This window comes from Mycteria americana, chromosome 6, assembly GCF_035582795.1.
Source record: "Mycteria americana isolate JAX WOST 10 ecotype Jacksonville Zoo and Gardens chromosome 6, USCA_MyAme_1.0, whole genome shotgun sequence".
Lineage (NCBI taxonomy): Eukaryota > Metazoa > Chordata > Aves > Ciconiiformes > Ciconiidae > Mycteria > Mycteria americana.
Window position 1 is genome coordinate 50,831,209 of NC_134370.1, and position 20,276 is coordinate 50,851,484.

Consider the following 20,276-nt stretch of genomic DNA (forward strand, 5'->3'; position numbering starts at 1 on the left):
GGGTTGGAAGGGACCTTTAAAGATCATCTAGTCCAACCCCCCTGCCATGGGCAGGGACATCTCTCACTAGACCAGGTTGCTCAAAACCCCATCCAACCTGACCTTGAACACTTCCAATGATTGGGTATCCTCTTCTCTGGGCAGCCTGTTCCAGTGTCTCACCCTCATTATAAAAAATTTCTTCTTAATATCCAATCTAAACCTGTCTTTTTCCAATTTAAAACTATTGCCCCTTGACCTGTCACTACAGGCCCTGATAAAAAGTCTCTCTCCATCTTTCTTATATGCCCCCTTTATATATATAGAAAGGCTTGCAGTCCAACTCTCTGCTTAGATCAGAGCTAAAGTGAAACTTAAATGAGGTCACTGATCTGGTTGAATTTTGAATATCTATACATAGGTGGATTTTGCAGTCTCCTATCCATTGCTGATTTTCTCAATTTAAAATCATGATTACTAGTAAATACATCTTAATAATTTTTCTAGTTTTTACAAGAAAATATCTGTTCCTGTGTCTTATGGTGGTTGGAAATATTATTACTACATGGTTAATAGTAGTACAAGTTAGTAGAAGTACAAGTGATTGTACCTTTGGGGGAGAGTGGTGGTGGTAAAACCTCACCAGGGTTTTCAATGCAAGATCAGGCAGCTTTCTTTACTCAAATTGTTGGAATGTTTTTGATGCATAGGGATGTCTGCTTCTCAGCTCCTCTTTTTACTAAGTGCTTTTGATGATTATGTATGTGGACTGTCTTCTGCGTTCTCAGCTTTTGTTTCAATATACTTTTATGCATCTGAAGAAGTAATGGATTACATTTATTTTTGTAAGTTTCTCTGCTGAATAGCAATAATAAACTTTCATTTCTCTTCTGCTTGGGTAGGTTTTGTACAGCACCCAGGGGTATAAGGGTTTACATTCACAAACCATAATTAGGTTTTTGTATAATTTTCTTTATAAACATAAGGGCAAAAAATCAAATAGATTTTAATTTCATATCAACTTAAAAAAGATTTTGTCCTCCTTTTGTCTGTCTTCTGAAAGATTTTTGGAGTAACCAGTTATAACCAGCTGAAAGCATAGGGCTATATTGGTTTCAGTAGTAGACCTGATAATGAATAAATAATCCTAAAGGAACCTAAAATCATGTAGGAAGTCTGAATTTGGAAGAATATCAGTAGAAGCTCAGCATGGCTTACCTGACAGATACTATAAAGCTAGGTGGAATTTAATGTTTGGAAAGAAAAGTTGATAGTTGGCTGCAGAATTAGTCTGAATTAGGGTATCAGTAATTTAGTTTCCATGTGCTGAGCAGAAGGCTAATACAAGGATGAAGGATAGTGGACATTGTGACCAATGGAGACAGATGTTCACATAAATCAATTAATGTTAGTATGTATTTCGTTGTAATGTTTTTCTTATGAGTGAAGAACAATCTGCTATAGCTGCTGTTCTTGCTTGCTCTTTCTGGTCTAGTCACTTTTGCTTGTCATCTTGCTGTTCCAGATTTATAGGAGACCATGGCTTATTTTTTCTGCATTGTTTTACTGCCCATCTCCTATTGTCTAGCACCTCTCCCTTTTTCCTTCTTTTTTCTGCTTCTAATGTCTCTTTTTGTCTCTTTAGTTTCAATTCTCTGTTAATTTGTAGTAATTTCTCTGCAGCGTCAGTATTTTCTAATTTATCATTTCTCTTTTTGTCACGTGACTGTGTTATATAGATTCTCATTCACCTCACATCTGTCACAACACTGCGTATAGACTAAATGTGTTCGCCAAAAAAACCATTTGAGGAACATTACCTTGCACAGTGATCTACAGCGCTTTATGGCATGAGTAAAATATTGAACAAATAACTCTTTTAGGCAACGTTATGTCCTGTTACTGTTGGTTTTAACTGTCATAGTTTGCCCTGGCCATGAGTAATATGGAACATCTTGCGGGTTTTGCATTGCTTGTAGGTTTTACATTGTTGGACTATGACAAGGCAGGATTTTAATTAATTTTATATATTCCTGGTTTCTAAATTAACCTTTCAAGAAAAAGGCTGTAAATGTTGTTTGGAGTCCTGATATCTGCTGCTAAGTCGTATATATACAACCCTTTATTTATGAAAAAAGGAAAGCAAATCAAATAGTTTGCTTTTCTTTTAGTTGTACTTTCAGATTGTAAAACTCTAATAAGGTTTGCAAAAATTGCTGCATTCTAACAGTTGGTAGCATGTGAATATGCTACCTTACTGGGACTTTGTGACTCCTTTGTAAGAAGTATGAAAGACTGGAATGGTAAAAAGTTCAAGGTATGTCGTTTTATGGCATGTTAGGAACTGTCAGGACTGGAACTCAGCAAAACCCGAAAACAGTCCTTCTGTTGCACAAATTCAAGATACATCTGTATCTTGAATTCTACATTCACTTCTGGAGTCATACAGATGAACATACAGATATATATACTGATGCTACAGGTAGGTCATTATTTCAATATAGATGATCATATAGCAATAAAGGAACTAGGAAAAAGGCAAAGGAATATGGTATGGATGATTAGAAGTATGCAATGCTTCTGTGGAAAGAGAGAGTCTTTGGTTTCAGTTGATACTGCAGAGGAGAAATAAAATAACCACATTTTTTGTGTGTCATAGTTGTATTAGGAATTGGACAGAATATTGAGATAATAACTTAGTAGACTTAGATACAGAATAAAGACTTTGGTTTACTGGTAAGAATGTTATATTTATTTGAATTAACAAAATCATTTATAAGGGTTCTAAGTGCTTATGCTACAAAACTAAAATGTTGCAACTTTGAAGAGATTCCACTTGTATAATGGAATTGTAGTAGTATCATCACAGTGAGGCAGTAAATAGAAACATATTGCGTCAGGTTTTCAGTCATATTTCAAATAAATTAACTGTTCCAGACCCATGATCAGCTATGTATACAGAACTTCTGCTTTCTTAAGAACTTATCTAAAATAACATCCCAGAAGAAGGAAGTTTTTGATTATATTATTATATTCTTAATGAGCTAGTAGAATTATATATTCTCCATCATATTCTTAATGAGCTAGTAGAATTACCTGATTATTCTGATTGTGAAATGTTTCCTGAGTTTTGTGTAAGCCACAAAAAGCTTGATTTTTCTGGCCCATCCACAGAAATTATTTCTCACTGTTGGGAACAAAGATTTAACTACTCATAGCAATATTAAGAGCTGTAGTGCGCCCTGACTGCCATCTGTTTAGATATTTAATTTTCTAATCCTTTTCAGAAACCACCCAGGTGACATCATGCTTAAAGTACCTCTAGCACAGTTTACTCTAGGACCACTGATGTAGAAAATAGTAAATGAAACTGCTGTGAACTTGGGAAAGATCATTGTCAGTGAACACATGCTGAAGAACTCTGTCCTTTAGAAATATACAAATCTGCTTATTTGTTTTGCTTATTTGTTAAAGTTTTTATTTTCTTGCACTCTGTTTAGAAAATATCTACCTATCCTTGGGGAAAGGTGGTATAACATTACTATGAGGCAGTAAATAGAATTCAGGCACGCAAGTTTCACAACCAGTTCTTTGCGTGTTCTTTAGTTTTGGTGTTTCCTGTCTTTGATTTGACTGTATGGACTTCCAGCTTCTTGTGTTACAAGCTTTTGTAATTAGGTTCCCATAAAATAAAGTTAAATGTAGTCAGCATCTTACAAAGGTTGCTGAGATTGCTAATTGCAGAGAGGAGAGAGTGAGTGAGTGCTTGTGAGGTTTATTTTTCCTCTGAGAAAGCTTCTGATTTTTAGGACATGTAATGTTTGCAACTTTATAGGTGCAGTTTTTCCTTTGCAGGAAATAAAGCTTTCAGCTGCTTTTGTAGCAGTTCTAAAAGTCTGAGCACTTAGCTTCTGTCAGAATAATTGTTTTTGTCTGTGCTTAATTTCTGCTGCAGTCAGACTAAGTTAAAGAAAAATGTGGTAATATGTAGCTTCGTTAAGTTCTGACCTTGTTAATGTCTTCAGTGTGCGTGCTAGAGTCACTGATTTAAGAAAATGTATTTTCTTCATACTGATTGAAGATACTGTATCTCATTATATGCATATTGATTCTCAGATTGTGGTTCATCAAGTGGTGCCGTCTTCATTTTTCCAGAAATCAGAAGCTTCTGGATCATACTTAAATGTTTTTTTTCATTACCTTTCTAATATGTATTTTCACTTTCCAGAAATTAATCCTGGTTTTGCTACAGGATATTATAACTTAACCCATTGTAAGTGCTAAAGTAATTTTCTCGCTCTTCCCACGTATCTCCTAGCTTTTGGGGTAGGCTGTTGAAGCTGTTTTTAATTGCTTTATACCTAAGACATTATTTATACAGGGAGTGAACAATTATATGTTTTATTCAGTTGACACTGTAGGCAGAAATAAAATTAGCTAAAGTAGAATTTGGATAGAATGTTAAATTTCATTCTTCTACTATTCTAATAGTTGCACAAATCTTTTTATAATTACAGTGATAACATCTATGGTTCTTCTCTCTAGAAACACTGTACTAACTTACTGTTGAGTCATAGTATTGCTTCCTACAACACATGATTCTCTCATCTTATTTCTCTGGTTGACATGCCATGCTTTGTCTGAGCAGAAGAATATGACAGCATTTTCCAAATCTTCAAGTAAGAGGCTTTTGTGTTTTGTATACTTTTATAATTGTAGGAGTTTGTGATGATCTGGTAGTTGAACCTTCTTCAGTTGTATAACTTGTGATGAGATGCTTGTGTGAAAGAGATGGATCTTGTACCAAGACACAATGTTTCCAGTATTTTTGATTGTCATAAAGAAATATTTGCAAAATCTCTTAAAAGTCCGGTTTTTATTTTGAAACAATTAAAAAAACCCCAATAAATGGAAGATTTGTGCGCTGCTTTCTGTTTGAGTGGCAGACTGCAAAAATGCAATCAGGTACGCTTACCAGGAAGTATTATTACTATTTAAGAGAAAAGTAGCAGAGGAATAGAATTTCGTGAGCCATAGAAAACTTTGAAACTTAGAATTGTGTTAGTTGAAGAATGATTTTTGTAAGTTTGAAAATCTCCATGGACTGTGACAAGTGATGCCTAAAGACTAGGTTAAGATATATTCCCCTTGTTTACTGTGTCCATTTGACAACACTTTATCAGTTTTGCTTTTTATCCCTGTATTACAATGTTTACTTCTTTGGACCTTGTACACAGGGAGGAAAGCACAAAGTTGTAAAATAACAATTAAGCAGGAAGATTTAGGTATATACAAGCAATGGGAAATCACTGTACTTGAAGATTTAGCTACATTTCTGAGTTGATTGTTCAGTTTTTCCTTTTAACAGTCTGGGCAGGAGCTATATCTTCTTCCTTCTTATCTGTGGGCTTTCATTATTACTGAAATTCTTGGTGGAATAACAATGATTACTCGTATTTGGCAATGAGGTAGAGCCACTGTGTTGGAGATCATGATGCTTAAAAAAAAAAAAAGCACCCTAAAATCAACTCCTTCCTTCCACACATTTAGGTCGTTTCTGTCTTGTTGATAAGCTGAATATGCGTGCTAAGGACTGCAAAAACAAAACACGTTTTGTGGGGAAACTGCTGTTACACTCTCTACTTTTTAAAATAGTAATACGATATTCCTGTCTTCCACTTTTTAATGATCTTTTGTACAACCTTCTTTTAAACCAAACAAAAACCCCTCTACTTTTTCTTGCCTTGACTATCATACTTAAATCTCTTCTTGCAGGAATTTACAGTTATCTCTTTGGAGTTGCCTAGAGCTGTTCCTTATTTTCCTGTTCTTCCCTCAAAAACAAGCTAGTGTGTGCTGTAATCACTTTATATAGCTTCTGTCCCATCTCCACCTTTCTTTAATTTATCACAGCAATCTTTCTCTTAGATCTATACAAAGCATCTTCTCAGTAATCTTTTTTTTTTTTTTTTTTTTTAATCTTAACCCTAGAAGGGAGCTTCCTGTTTACTTATATCAGGATAAATTTGTCAGCTGCGTGGAGGAAGTTCTTGGGTGACAAATTCAAATATCTCCTATAGTTTCCAAGCTGACACAGAAAGGGAACACTACGGAGATTCCTTCTGGGAAGTTGTGTATACATTCTGTCCAGGGCCAGTCTTTCCTGATAAGCTCAGAAAAAGGACCTTTATAACCTTATAAGCTTTGACCTTCAACCCCATGCTAAAGTCCTTTATTATTATTATTCCTTCCCTCCTTAGAATATAGGAATATTTGCTGCACTTTCCAAATTCTGAAGTCCTTTGAATGTATTGAAGTTGAGAACTTCTCTTATAAACCTGCTTTGTAATTTTTTTTCCCCTCTAGTGAGTAATTCTTGTACTTGCATTTAAAGTTGATCAAAGCTGTCCCACTTACCTCAAAGTGAGAAGACCTAAAAACTTCCTGGTTTCCAGAAGCTGTAGTAAAAATCTGAAAAAAATTCATTCTTAGAGATTTAACAGTCTTCACATCTGAGTCAACCAAGTGATTTATGAGAACTCTTTAGTGTTTGCTTTGTTCCTCTTCTAGAAAAATCTACATTTTGCATAGATAATTTAGGAGGTGGTGGTAAGTAGCTGGAAAACTTACTGTTACTTTCCAGTCCCATTTTACCTTTTGTATGGCACATTATGTAAACAGGAAAATACATTTTACAGAATTTTCCCTGTGATTTCACTTTGATGTTAACTGTGATGTTTTGAAATAATTACTCTACTTTTGAAAATAAATAATTGTTATACAGAGGTTACTTGTGCTTCAGACACATATCCATGAAATATGGAAATATTTATAGTATATACTGTAACTCCTGAAATAGATATATTTATGTATATATAAAAAATACTGAAACATTTATAGTGGAATACCTATTTTGTTCTATCTCCTAGTCAGTTTTACATCAGGGTGTTGCTCAAGCATCCATGCAGTCAGTGGCTTGGTATTGTATATATAAAATAAACAAGCTGGGATTAATTGCAATATCAAGTTGTTCTTTCTGTTTCTGAGTGTTCAAATTGCAGTCGTGACAGAGAGAAGAAAGGAACAGTATTTATAGATTATAACTTCAGAATTTATTTCCATTTCATGTAAATAACTTGTAAATTGTTATTTCTGTCTCCAGTCTATTATTTTATTCTTATTTAAGATATAGGGATAGTTTTTATTTCCTTAGAAAATATGCAGTTTTCCTCAGTAAAAACATTTACTATTTGGCCTATTTCATTAGTGATGTAAACTTAAATCTTAACTGAAATCTCACTTGTTCAATATTCTGTTGTACGTAATGATTACTTGCAACAGGCCTTTCACATTTTAATACATGGGATTTATTAGTTAGTTTAGGGAAGCTTACATCTAAAAATGAATGTTTTAAGTGATCTGTAAGAAGTAGCTGGTGGTTTCAGGCTGAATTAATTCATACTTAAGAAAACCAGACTCTTTAATAATACTGAATATTTTAAATTCTTTAAAAATATTTGCTAGGCCACTAAAGACTGCATTCTCTCCCTGAAATATGACAACTTTACTCTTTTTCTCTATGTTTTAACTCAGAAGATCTTAAATGTATTAATTATTATTAGCATTTACTCTGTCTTGTTGACAAATACTTGCAGGCTTTTGTTTTTTTCCTAGATGCAGCAAACACTGTCTAAACCAAAACCTCTTTAAAATCAACATGTAAGTAAACAGATGAACAGAAGTACACAGAAAAAGGGGAAATTAAATTTATTGTAAACTTTCATTCTCTCTGAGTTCTTGGCCATGTGGAAATGTGTGCCAACCGTTTAATTATTATAATTTCATAATGCTTAGAATTGCTTGTAAGTTGATTTATTTGAATTCAAAATGCAGCCTATTATCTTCTTTTTATGCTTACTAATTATTGCAAGATGTGAAGACTTCATCCTGAGCTTAGAATTAGAGTGATCATAGCATGAGGTAATTTGTATATTTGGTGTTAGTTTGTTTACATAATGGGGAAAACCTTGAACAGACCAGAAGAGGTAGCTGTTTTGTACTTTTGTGCTTGAAAACACAGAATCTGAAACATAGGGGGATGATAATTCATTATGCAGTGAGATGTAGCTTTGGAAGGTGTAGGTTCCTCTTTGGGTGCATTTTAAATGGTGGACTGATAAAAGGAGAAAGAACCTTTGTCTATGCTGCAGGTAAGTTCCGCGTTTCTTATAACATTAAGAGAGAGCGCTCTCAAGCATATTTTCTTTTGTTATTTAAATATTCTGCTCTCCTCTTAGTTCAGGAAAATCCCCTTCATTATGTTCCTCTTGTTTTCACAAGTTTTATTTTACATTTCTTTTCTTCTCATTCCCTTTCATATGATGTAAGAGAAAAAATCCCAGCAGTTAGTGTCCCGATTGAAGTAAATGGTAACTAACAGCTTTGTTCTACAGCTTGCAAATATTCCAGTAGAGTATTTGATGAATCTGAGCCTTTTCTTCAGTTCAGTTGTAGAGCCTGCAGCACTGTCTGTGACTCACAGAGCTATTAAACATTATTTTCCCCCCAGCTTTAACAGTAGTTTCTAAGAGGGTGGTGGACATGGTGGACAAATGCCTTTTCCTTCATCTTCTGTTCCACACCAGTTCTTTCTTTTTGGAACTACCAGTTAGTATCAGTAGGTTTCTGAATCTTCCTCCTAGCACTTATTAATGAAAACCACGTTCTTGCCAGGCATTAAGTTGGGTAAGAAATACCCAAATTCTTTTGTCCAAGTAGTGTTTGTAAGGAATGCAGCTGACCTTTGACCTTGCCCTGGGTTTTGCTGAAGGTAGTCTCATGCTTGTATCTTTGCTTTACTTTCTTTCATGCTCTTTGTTTACTCCTGCTGTAACCAAGTATCATCGGCTACGCTCAATTAGTGTTTCCACTTATTTAAATGTGTTCCTGAATTATTTTTTTTCTCACAGAGTCAATTCTTAGGCAGAGGTTTTCCAGATTGGTTTCTAACATTATAACAAAGAACTTGGAATTCTGAGTTAGCAAATAAGCTCTGAAGGCAGTCTTGGTTACCTTCAGATGTATTCTATGGCAGCTCAAGTTGCTGCCACTGCTATTTTGAAAAAAATTCTACATCCAGGATACATAGAACTTGATTTTTAGGATTTGATATTTTCATTGTGTCCTAGCTGTTCCCTAGAATAAGCTTTTGAAATAGGTGTTAAATTTGGTAAGACTGTCTTGTAATAGTTTATCTGATAAAGACTGACTTGTCAAGTTCAGCTATGAGTTTTAAGTCCGTTTTAGTTGACTTACCAATCAGCAACAGTAAAATATATGTGGGCATTTACTCCCCCCAAACAGCTATTCGCCCAACAGGAACTGTGGTTCTAAAAGATATGCCAAATGAGTTGCATTGCAAATTCTCACTATTTACTACTTCCCCCCCCCCGAGGAGGAGAAAACAAGGAATAAGGGAAGGAGAGCTGGGCTTTTGTGGTTCATGTTTTGTTAATGTGAATAGATTTTTCTCCACCTGGTGCTGGACAGATACATTTTTATATAAAGTAAAGTATCAAAACTTTAATAATTCTAATTTTAAAATTTTGCTATGTATCTGGAAATTATGCAATAGGTAATGTTCAAGGCATCGTCTTGGTTATATGCTAGCTTTTTTGAATGAGTGAGAGCTGTTCACTTGGAAGATTTGGAGGTTCACTACACGTAAACATAGTGATTGGCTAGTGCTTTGACAGTAGGATAAGTTATTTTCAGATTGTTGAAAGGAATATTTTCTCTAATTGGAGTCCCCAGATATGACAATATAAACACATAACAAAGCGTGATAGGGCTGTTTTTAAGGATGAACAATTGTTGCCATTTGAAAAAGAACTTTTGGTTGCTTCTGTTTGTTTGTTTTGCTTTGTTTGTTAAAATAGAAATCCCAGAAAGTTCTGGGAACTTTGAATTCAGATTTTTGAATTCAAAGTGTTTAAAAGCTCTAGTGTTGAAATACTTTTCTAAAGCTGTTGCTGTACATTTAGACTGTTTTGGGTTTGTGCTGCTGATGATGAAAGAAAAGTACTTCCTTTCTCCACTTCTTGTGACATGTTTCTGCTTTCTCCCTTTGTGCTTAGTCTGGTGCTTGGCCATATGATCAGCATGTTTAGAAAGTTGGTGGGACTACACGCTGACCCACACTGCAGAATTGGTACCTTCCACGTTGTCAGCTGACCTTGTAGTGGTTAGATGTAGTAAGACATCAGTGAGTGTATTCACATGGTTTTTCAAAGTCAAATGTATTTTTCTTTTTGCTTGCGCTTAAAAAGAAATGAGATGTCCTTGCCCATGCTCTGAATTATAAACCTTATATAAACCTTATATTTGTGGTCCTCAGGCAATGAGCTGGGGGAAATAAACCCTGTCTATAAACTGTGCTAGCCATTGTTACCTAGTTTCTGGTTAATTACAGTGATATGTAGTCGCTACACTTGTACTCCGCACAGAGACAGAGATAATTTACGTTTGTATTCAGAGAGCATTTTCAGGATTATATCAAATCAGCTTGTTGCCATCAGTGTGTCCGGTTAAAGACTGCTACCTATCACATCAAATCGAATGTTATTTTCAAGATGGACCAACGTATTTTTTTTGAAAGTTGCAGTAGGAGAGTGGGTCGCTACTAAGAGCTCAGATTCAAGCTTCAGTCTCTATTTTTAGAGATGCATACAAGGGGAAGAGAATAAATCTTATCAGTTTCCAGGAAAAGGAGCAGTATTCGCACCTGTGAGGTACATGAGCAAGTTTTGAAATTTCTCATTGAAGAATAGCTGGTGTAAGTATAATAGAAAGCAGATGAATGAGCCTTTTTTCAGGGAACTTCTTAATGTAGCTAGATCCCCATGTATTGACTCTTGAGAAGGTGCTAATTTTGTCACTGAAGACCAGAGTTTGGAAGTGTGCATTAATTGGCTTTACAGTTGCAATTCAGATGAAACGGTAATTAGCAACTCCTTTCTTCATGAAAAATGAGAAAATGTTGCCTTTTCTTCATGAACAAGGTCCTGGATTTAATAATACCTATCTGTGTCAATTGGAGGCTGAGCTGTTGGTGTGTTTTGTCATATGAGTAAGCAGAACGTGTGTCTAGTATTGAAATGCAAAGAATGCTCACTGCTTCTGAATGGTAGTTAGCAGTTGTGCCTCTGGTTTTTGTGTGATAGACATGTAAAGATTTTGTCTGCTGTAATACAACTGAGGTTACTTGGGCAAGGCTCATTTGAGGCTCAAATAAGGCTTTTGATGAAGGTGCTAATCTATTTTAGGAAAATTTGGCTGGAATAAAAGCAGGAGTTTAATAGCACAGAATGTGCTTTTTTTGGCAGGTATATTGGCAGAAGAGCTGTAGTATAGTTCTCTCTCTTTTTTTTTTTTTCCTTCTTTTTTTAAAAGTGTGAAATGTCAAGACAGAGAGAACAAAGTTGCATTATATGTTATTGGTTGCACTACAAGAATTACAGCTGTAGTAAGCACATCCTCTCACTAGATGGCAGAGAAATTCCCTCCACCCCCCAGAGATTTAGTTTTTAATTAGATCAAATAGGCCTCAGCTTACCGAAGAACGCAAACCTCTCATTCAGAATATGATATTACTTTTTGATGAAATTGTAATACATTAGAACTTGAAGGGTCAAAGAACAGAAACTGATCGTTCAGAACCTATGTAACCCATGGTTAATGATTATAAAACAGGAGTCAAATCTGTTTTGTACTATAGGAGGTAAAGCATTTGTGGGTTACTTTAAACAACACTTCTTTTAAAAAGAGCAGTTTGAAAACACACTTTTGCTTTGGAAAAGCCTCCTTGCCTATTAAGCTGCAAGTTAGCTTGACCAGATTTACAGCTGACATCAAGAATTCCCTTGAAGAAACTGGAGTTCTAAATGCTACCAGTATTAAAATTAATAACTCAACTGTCTCTTTGGGAGCAGAGTGTTCTTTTTATTTATTAATTTTTAAAATTTTTCTCAGACTAAGACTTAGAGGAACCCTGGACTCAACTGGTTGTGATCAGTCTGCGTTCTTGTATGTGAGAAGTTCTTCAAGCTCAGTGGGTTTTTTTTGAATTAGGGGTTTTTTTGTCAGGTTATCAATGCTCTTACTTTTGCAGTACTTGAACGTTGTATAAATGATAACAAGAAACATTGTTGATTTTAATGACTTCATTGTTATTTCGCATGCATGTAGTTCTTGTGGTTTATGTTTTTGCTGTTGAGTTCAAAAGCTGTCTACTGAAAATACTGTGTTATGAGGGCTAAAATATTAAGCAAGCAAAACAAGACTAAAAAATTATTTTTTTGGAATACAGAAATTGAAGTCAGTAACAAAGTATCTTAAATCTAGTTGCAAAGCACTGAAATACTAAAATGCTGCTAGATTGCAAGTGAACAGTAAATATGGTAAGACATTAAAGTAGACAGTCTTTGAAATCTGTGGGACACATATAAATATGAAATGTTCAGTGCACATTGCACTTACACTCTGGTATAGATTTCTCCTACTCATGCCAGGGTTCTGATCCAGAACTATGAATAGGATCTGGCAATGAAGCCCTCACTTCATTTTTAAGTAGCTGGAAATCCCAAAAAATAGTTATTCCAAAACCATATTGCATTCCTTTTTTTTAGTCTTAGGTGTTCACAGAACAGCCTGAAATTGCAAGATGAAAGGAGAAAAAAAAAGAAGAAATGGACTGAAAAGTTTTATGACACATGCTGCAGAAAGATATGTGAACTAGCTTGGATCCTGTAAACAGTATGACTGTATCAACATGGTGCTGTGCTTGAGCTAATAAGCCCTGCTAGGAGGTCTATCCTAATACAAGCTTTGCTTGTATCTCAACTTAGTATCATGTAGGCCAACACTTCTAGGCTATGCAAACACTTGTCTCTGCAGCAGCTTGCCTTTTGAGTACCAGTGGTATACATTAATGGTTTTGGTTAGAATAATTTTTTGAAGAATACTAACATCCTCAATTTCTGAGCTCTAAACAGTATGTATAGTATAGGAGTTCTAGTCATTGCTTTATTCTTGGAGAGTACTGTCAGTGGTATGTCCTTGTTTTTTGGTCTGTGGAATTTCTTGTTGTTATATGAGAGATGTGAACTGTTCAGCAGGTTTACATTTTTGTCAGAAAAGCTACCCCATTAGGTTAACCTCCTTTATCCTTATAAAATACCAGAATGTGAGAGCGGGGTCACCCATTGTATAATTCAGTGCAGACATAAATCATCATAATGTTGAGATATACTTATCAATTCTGCAACTTTTTAGTTCTTCAGATCTAGATCTTGAATTACCTTGTCTGTTAAATAAATGCTGTTCATGTGTACTTTTAAAATAATAACCAGGTAAACTAAAACTGTAGTTACTAACATTAAAATACAATTCTATAGTACTTGGAAGAAGTGAATTATGGTGAGATGTGTATCGTGACAAAGAAGAAATGCCATGCATTGTTGCATTTATATGGAACAGTCTTCCCCCATATATCCTCATCTGTCTGTGAGAGAGCAGTCACTAAGACAGCATTATGCACTTTCTAAATACATTTAAAAACCAAATAATTTACTTTATGACTCTAAATATTGCAAAACTGGAAGAAATTTCACTTTGTGTTCTTGCTGCAGATTACTTAGGATTTCTTTTTGTGATAAAAATCTCTTCAGGGGAAGATCTTTTTGTTAGCCTGAAATAAATGTTTTCCTAGTAGAATGACAATGTGAGACTAGAAAAATTCTCTGTGTTGTATATCAGAATTTATTATACTCCATTTTAGAAGGGTTTGCTATTTCCATTAGAAACTCATTGCAAAATTTAACTGGGAACAAACTTCTGAGTTTTTCAGTTTAAATTCATTTGTGATTGTTTCATACCTGTTTGTTCTTATGTCCATATTCTCCTTTTGCTTATTTAGCCACTCCCGCCCCCTTTTTTCTCTGCTGTCTTTATAGACCAGATTTCATTTTATTTCATTTTTATTATGTAAGTATGTATTTTGATTTGTTGTGCTGAAAAGCCACACTCCTAGTCTTACCTTCAGGCTAGATTCTCTGTTAGGGTAGATCAGAGGAATAATCTTTTTCTCCACATGATCCAGTGTCAATCTTTAATGAGTTCAGGGTATAGGTGACAGAAATCCAGCTGGCTAATCCAATTGGTTAGCATTTTATAAAATTGTCTAAAAATGCTTCTCTTACCTAACCTTCCCTAACCATTCTGGAAGTGCTTGTTAATGCTACTCAGGATTGTATTTTCTTTCATGGTGACTCATGATCCTTCTGTGATTCACTAGATTCTTCTACTTTTGAATCTCCAAATAATAGATTCTCTACTTATGGGAAAACTTTTTATTCCAGAATTATATAAGCTTGCATGTCTTACTATTAAATTTCAATCTATTAATCTTACTACCTCTCACCTACATATGGTTCTTCCCATGTGACATACTCATCTACAGTGATAGAGGTGCCTCTGCACTTTGTGTTGACATTGTTTTACCAACTCATCAAAATATTACACTGTTGATTTCAAGATAGAGAAGATCTCTCAAAATTTAACTAAAAACTAACTTGATTTTTTTTCCCTGCTTTACCTCCAAATTTTGTCTTTCTAACATACAGTTCTTCTATAAACTTCTACCACCTTAATTTCTGGAAGTAGTTTATTACAGCATCATTTGCCTGAAAAATACTGTATGCTTTTGAATATAAAAGATGCCCTTCTGATGATTTTTTTTTTTTAAATGGCTTACACTTTCATTTTGGGTAGTATGGATAAGAGGTTTGCAGCGTCTGAGCATTGGGGAACTACAAGGCCATATGCACATTTGCCATACTGTCTGTGCCATATGCCTATGGTGTGTCATCCTGAAAGAAGGACTATGTAGAGAAAATAATCTGCTTTTCCAACACTATATTCTCCCTTCTGAAAGTGATCAAAGAGGACTTGTTGCCATGTTCAGTTTGAAGATTGATGCACTCAGATTAAATTTCAAAAGGTCTGGTGTTCTTTAATTTTTCAATCTGTTGATTTGTTTCAGATTTTGAATTTTCACAGAATCACAGAATCACAGAATCATATAGGTTGGAAAAGACCTTTAAGATCATCGAGTCCAACCATAAACCTAACACTGCCAAAAACCACCACTACACCATGTCTCTAAGTACCTCATCCAAACGTCCTTTAAATACCTCCAGGGATGGCGACTCAACCACTTCCCTGGGCAGTCTGTTCCAATGCTTGATAACCCTCTCGGTGAAGAAAAATTTCCTAATATCCAGTCTAAACCTCCCCTGGTGCAACTTGAGGCCATTTCCTCTTGTCCTATCACTTGTTACCTGGGAGAAGAGACCGACCCCCACCTCTCTACAACCTCCTTTCAGGTAGTTGTAGAGAGCGATGAGGTCTCCCCTCAGCCTCCTTTTCTCCAGGCTAAACAGTCCCAGCTCCCTCAGCCGCTCCTCATAAGACTTCTGCTCCAGACCCTTCACCAGCTTCGTTGCCCTTCTCTGTACGCGCTCCAGTACCTCAATATCCCTCTTGTAGTGGGGGGCCCAAAACTGAACACAGTATTCGAGGTGCGGCCTCACCAGTGCCGAGTACAGGGGCACAATCACTTCCCTAGTCCTGCTGGCCACGCTATTTTTGATACAGGCCAGGATGCCATTGGCCTTCTTGGCCGCCTGGGCACACTGCTGGCTCATATTCAGGCGGCTGTCAACCAACACCCCCAGGTCCTTCTCTGCCAGGCAGCTTTCCAGCCACTCTTCCCCAAGCCTGTAGCGTTGCATGGGGTTGCTGTGGCCCAAGTGCAGGACCTTGCACTTGGCCTTGTTAAACCTCATACAATTCACCCCAGCCCATCGATCCAGCCTGTCCAGGTCCCTCTGCAGAGCCTGCCTACCCTCCAGCAGATCAACACTCCCACACAACTTGGTGTCGTCTGCAAACTTACTGAGAGTGCACTCGATCCCTTCGTCCAGATCATTGATAAAGATATTAAACAGAACTGGCCCCAACACCGAGCCCTGGGGAACACCGCTTGTGACCGGCCGCCAACCGGAGTAAACTCCATTCACCACCACTCTCTGGGCCCGGCCGTCCAGCCAGTTCTTTACCCAGCGAAGAGTAAAGTTCACTGAAACAGTTCACTGTTTTAAAACAGTGAACAAAAAATCCAGTCCCGTCTAATTAATTGTAAACCTTGAAACTACTTTTCACTTAAGCCAAGTTATAAGTGGCTTAATATCAAAGCATTCAAGTTTCACACATGGATTTTGTAACTGAGGTTTTAGGCCACCTGTGTAGAGCTCAGACCCTACTGCGTGTCTCAAGGGAATAACAAGGGAAAAAAGGATCTTTCCATTCAGCTAAGTTGACTTGAGTTCAGGTTGTGCAAAAGTCAGAAAAGAGATGTATTCTGGGGGCTAGTGCTATCAACAAAAAGCTTTGCAGTATGTGGCGAGGAATCCCATTTTAACTGTAGGATTCCCAGGAATTTTGTAGCAATTTCATTACAATGTTTCATTGAGTTTGAATCCACGTAGAAGTGTAATGATTAATCATGTGTTGGGTTTTTTTCCTAAAATTGTCAACAAAAAAAGATCTTTTGAATTAATGGATGTCTTTGATTTGAAAGAATGTTGTAAGCTGTCAAGTTGGTTTGGCAACAAATTTGAACTTTCCTGGTAAACCAGTGTTGTTGCATTATTAAGTTTTCTCTTTACCTCCATATTGTTAGTGATCCCTTCCTTAAAAGTCTGTCCTAAAAGCTTTGAATACTTTCAAAGTCATACATTATACAATACATTAATATAATGTAATACATGATTTTTGATACTGTAAATTTACTTGGAATAGTTGTAATGTGTATTTGGCTCTGAAGAGCCTGTTCACTGAATTAATAGAATCTACATAATGTGCAACTCTAGCAGTCGAGCCATCTGTCCTGGTTTCCATTTAACATTCTGACATGGATTTTAAGGACATCTCTAGCTTACCTTAGAAAGGGGAGAGAGTAGCTTGTGACAGCAGGACTTAAAAATGTGTTTGACAGGTAGAGCCCTTAGTTATGGCCTGAATTAGTAGTCTCATTTATTGTAAAATGAAGGTTTACACTGGTACTCCATTCACTTGTGCACAGTTGCGTATGATCTTGTGCATTTTTTGAAATCTTTGTCCTCAGTTTTGCTGTCTGTAAAGAGAATATTATTTTTTCTAGAGAATATTAAAAGTGTATTTTCACTGAAATAAAGCAGAATTGAATCTGCTTTGGGTGAATTTTTGTGCATATGGATTTAGAAAATGCAGACTCAACTACAATTCTTACATCATGTTAAGGAGGTCGCACATATGCATGTACTTATTTGTTTAAAATGAAGATAAAAATTGATCTGCACAATGTCTTTTTTATACTACTCCTAAACTATTCTATTAGTATTTGATCTGAATTCCAGGTTGCAGCACTTATATGGGTAAAATGGTGGAATTTGGGTAATTCTTGGTGATTAATCTTTTGCTACTTGCTTTCTTAAAGGATTATTAGGATTTGTTCTACTGTGAGTAGTAAGTTCTGTAGATAATATTGCACACCTATTTACAGGTTTTTTCATCCTCAGGACTAATGGCAAAGGAATAAACCAACATGGCAGCTATGGTACCACCTGTGAAGCTGAAATGGCTTGAACATCTAAACAGCTCCTGGATCACAGAAGACAGTGAATCTATTGCAACAAGGGAGGGAGTTTCTATCTTGTACGCTAAGTTAGTCAGCAATAAAGAAGTAGTGCCATTGCCCCAGCAGGTTCTGTGCCTCAAAGGACCTCAGTTACCAGATTTTGAACGGGAGTCTCTATCTAGTGATGAACAGGACCACTACTTGGATGCCCTTCTTAGCAGCCAGCTGGCACTGGCGAAGATGGTATGCTCAGACTCTCCATTTGCTGGAGCACTTCGAAAACGTCTCCTTGTGTTACAGCGCGTCTTCTATGCACTTTCTAATAAATATCATGATAAGGGTAAGGTGAAACAACAGCAGCATTCACCAGAAAGCAGTTCTGGATCAACAGATGTGCATTCTGTCAGTGAACGTCCTAGGTCAAGTACAGATGCACTCATAGAAATGGGGGTTCGGACTGGATTAAGCTTGTTATTTGCACTGCTAAGACAAAGTTGGATGATGCCCGCCTCAGGACCTGGCCTCAGTCTTTGCAATGATGTTATCCATACTGCAATAGAAGTCGTGAGTTCTTTACCACCTTTATCTTTAGCAAATGAAAGCAAGATTCCACCAATGGGGTTGGACTGTTTATCACAAGTAACAACATTTCTTAAAGGAGTAACAATTCCAAACTCTGGGGCAGACACTTTAGGTCGTAGATTAGCTTCTGAATTGCTTCTTGGTTTGGCTGCCCAACGAGGTTCCTTGCGATATCTTCTGGAATGGATAGAAATGGCTTTAGGTGCTTCAGCTGTAGTAAATACCATGGAGAAAACCAAGTTGCTGCAAAGTCCAGAAGGGATGATCAGCTTTGATTGCTTTATGAGTATATTAACACAGATGCGACGATCTTTGGTAGGTATACGAACTTCGATTATTCTACATCGCAAATGTAGTTGCATTCTTAACTTTAAATAGTTTCTTAACACTGAATACCAGTTTGCTGAATAGTTTGCTTAATATATTAAAAAAGGGGTTTTTTTGTGAAATACTTTTTTCAGTATTTCCTTTGTTACCCACCGTCTCTTTCTCTTCCTCCCTGCCCACCCATTTCCTCGTAGGTAAAGGAGTTGAAAGAGCAAAGCAATCCCTGTGTTGTCACTTTTGGTGTTATGCTTTAACTTCAGGAAAAGAATCAAGGATGTACTTGATCCACTTGCACTTCAAATTTAAAAGTTAGAAAGTGTGGAACTGTTTTTAAGGCTTGCTTTGCTGAATTTGCTTAGAATTCAAAGTTTTGCAGTATGCCTTGTTCCTGTTCAAAGATATTTATATTGGACATTCCTGCGCTCCATTTAACCTGGACCTCTGCTTATACATCTTCGGAGAGTCAGTAAGATTTGAGATGTTTGGCGTTTTTGCTACTGCTCAGAAATCAGTGCGATAAGAAAATGAGCTAAATTCTTTGGAAGTGTGCACACTGCTTTGTATGTTGAGTGCTTACTTCGGGTCCTAGATGAATATTCTTTTTAAAGCTATGAAATTACTGCACAATGTGCAATCAGAAGCTGTGGCAAGCTTCTGCTTCATATGCTCAGACTGAAACAGGGAAGGACTTTTTTCCTGAAATGGTCGTTGTTTTCTCTCCTCTCAGGCTTGTAATGCTTGCTAATAAACATAAATTTTAAAAGCTAAAAAATTTCAAGAATGGAGACCATGAGAAGAGCATGGCAGTGGCAGGATCTGAATTGGATTGAATGTCCTGACGGGAAACTTTATTTATTGTTGGTTTTGGACTAGATATAAAATTAGAGACCAAAACGTGGAAGATATGTAAACACAAAAATAATGATGATTAGTCATTTTTAAATTAAATATTAATTACTTTAAACTAAACACAAGTGACATGCATTTCAGAACAAAACAGTATTAGGAGAAATTAACTCTAAACCCAGATATTTTTACGAAAATGAATAAATAAGAATGTTTAACTAGCACTTGTCACATTTTTGTTATTGTGAGGTATATGCAGATATCACAGCTCAGGGGAGAAAGGTAGTTTACTCATGCTTATAGAAAGAGCTTTTAATTTTGCTTAACTATAAGAACAAATCCCTAATGTATTCTGTACAGGTGCACTGTTGCTGTATGGAAATATTTTTCTCATAATAACATTTAAAAATTGTAGGGATCATCTGCTGATCGAAGTCAATGGAGAGAGCCAACTAGAACGTCTGATGGCTTATGTTCTCTTTACGAGGCAGCTCTGTGTTTATTTGAAGAGGTATGTCTTGAAATGAACCTTGGCTTTAGGGTAATTGTAGTTTACTTCCCTTTCACACATCTGACTGGGGGTGTGTGTGTGGGTATGGTCCAGTTTCTACTGAGTTATTCTGGAGTAGAAGAGGAAGGCAAAAAAAGGTGGAATACTGAGAAGTAGAGAAACAAAGTAATTTGGGCAAGCTAATGGTATGGTGATGGATGATTTATGTTTTAGGCAGACAATCACATTGAGGGGGAATTAAAGTAGCATTAAACATTGTGACTATATGGAAATAAATGAAAAAGCTACTGTGTA

General features: G+C 36.2%; 1 protein-coding gene across 13 annotated transcripts in view; it reads left to right on the forward strand.

The window, feature by feature from the left end:
• HERC1 (HECT and RLD domain containing E3 ubiquitin protein ligase family member 1) overlaps nt 1–20,276 on the forward strand; it is a 107,557-nt gene that overhangs the window by 3,679 nt on the left and 83,602 nt on the right. For 12 of the 13 annotated variants that reach the window (XM_075505763.1, XM_075505765.1, XM_075505772.1 and 9 more), the window contains exons 2-3: nt 17,642–18,613; nt 19,887–19,982. In XM_075505763.1, coding sequence (XP_075361878.1) covers nt 17,684–18,613; nt 19,887–19,982 — 1,026 coding nt within the window. In that variant the 5' untranslated portion in view covers nt 17,642–17,683. The remainder of the gene's footprint in view (nt 1–17,641; nt 18,614–19,886; nt 19,983–20,276) is intronic. The other variant, XM_075505764.1, reaches the window with a different exon arrangement.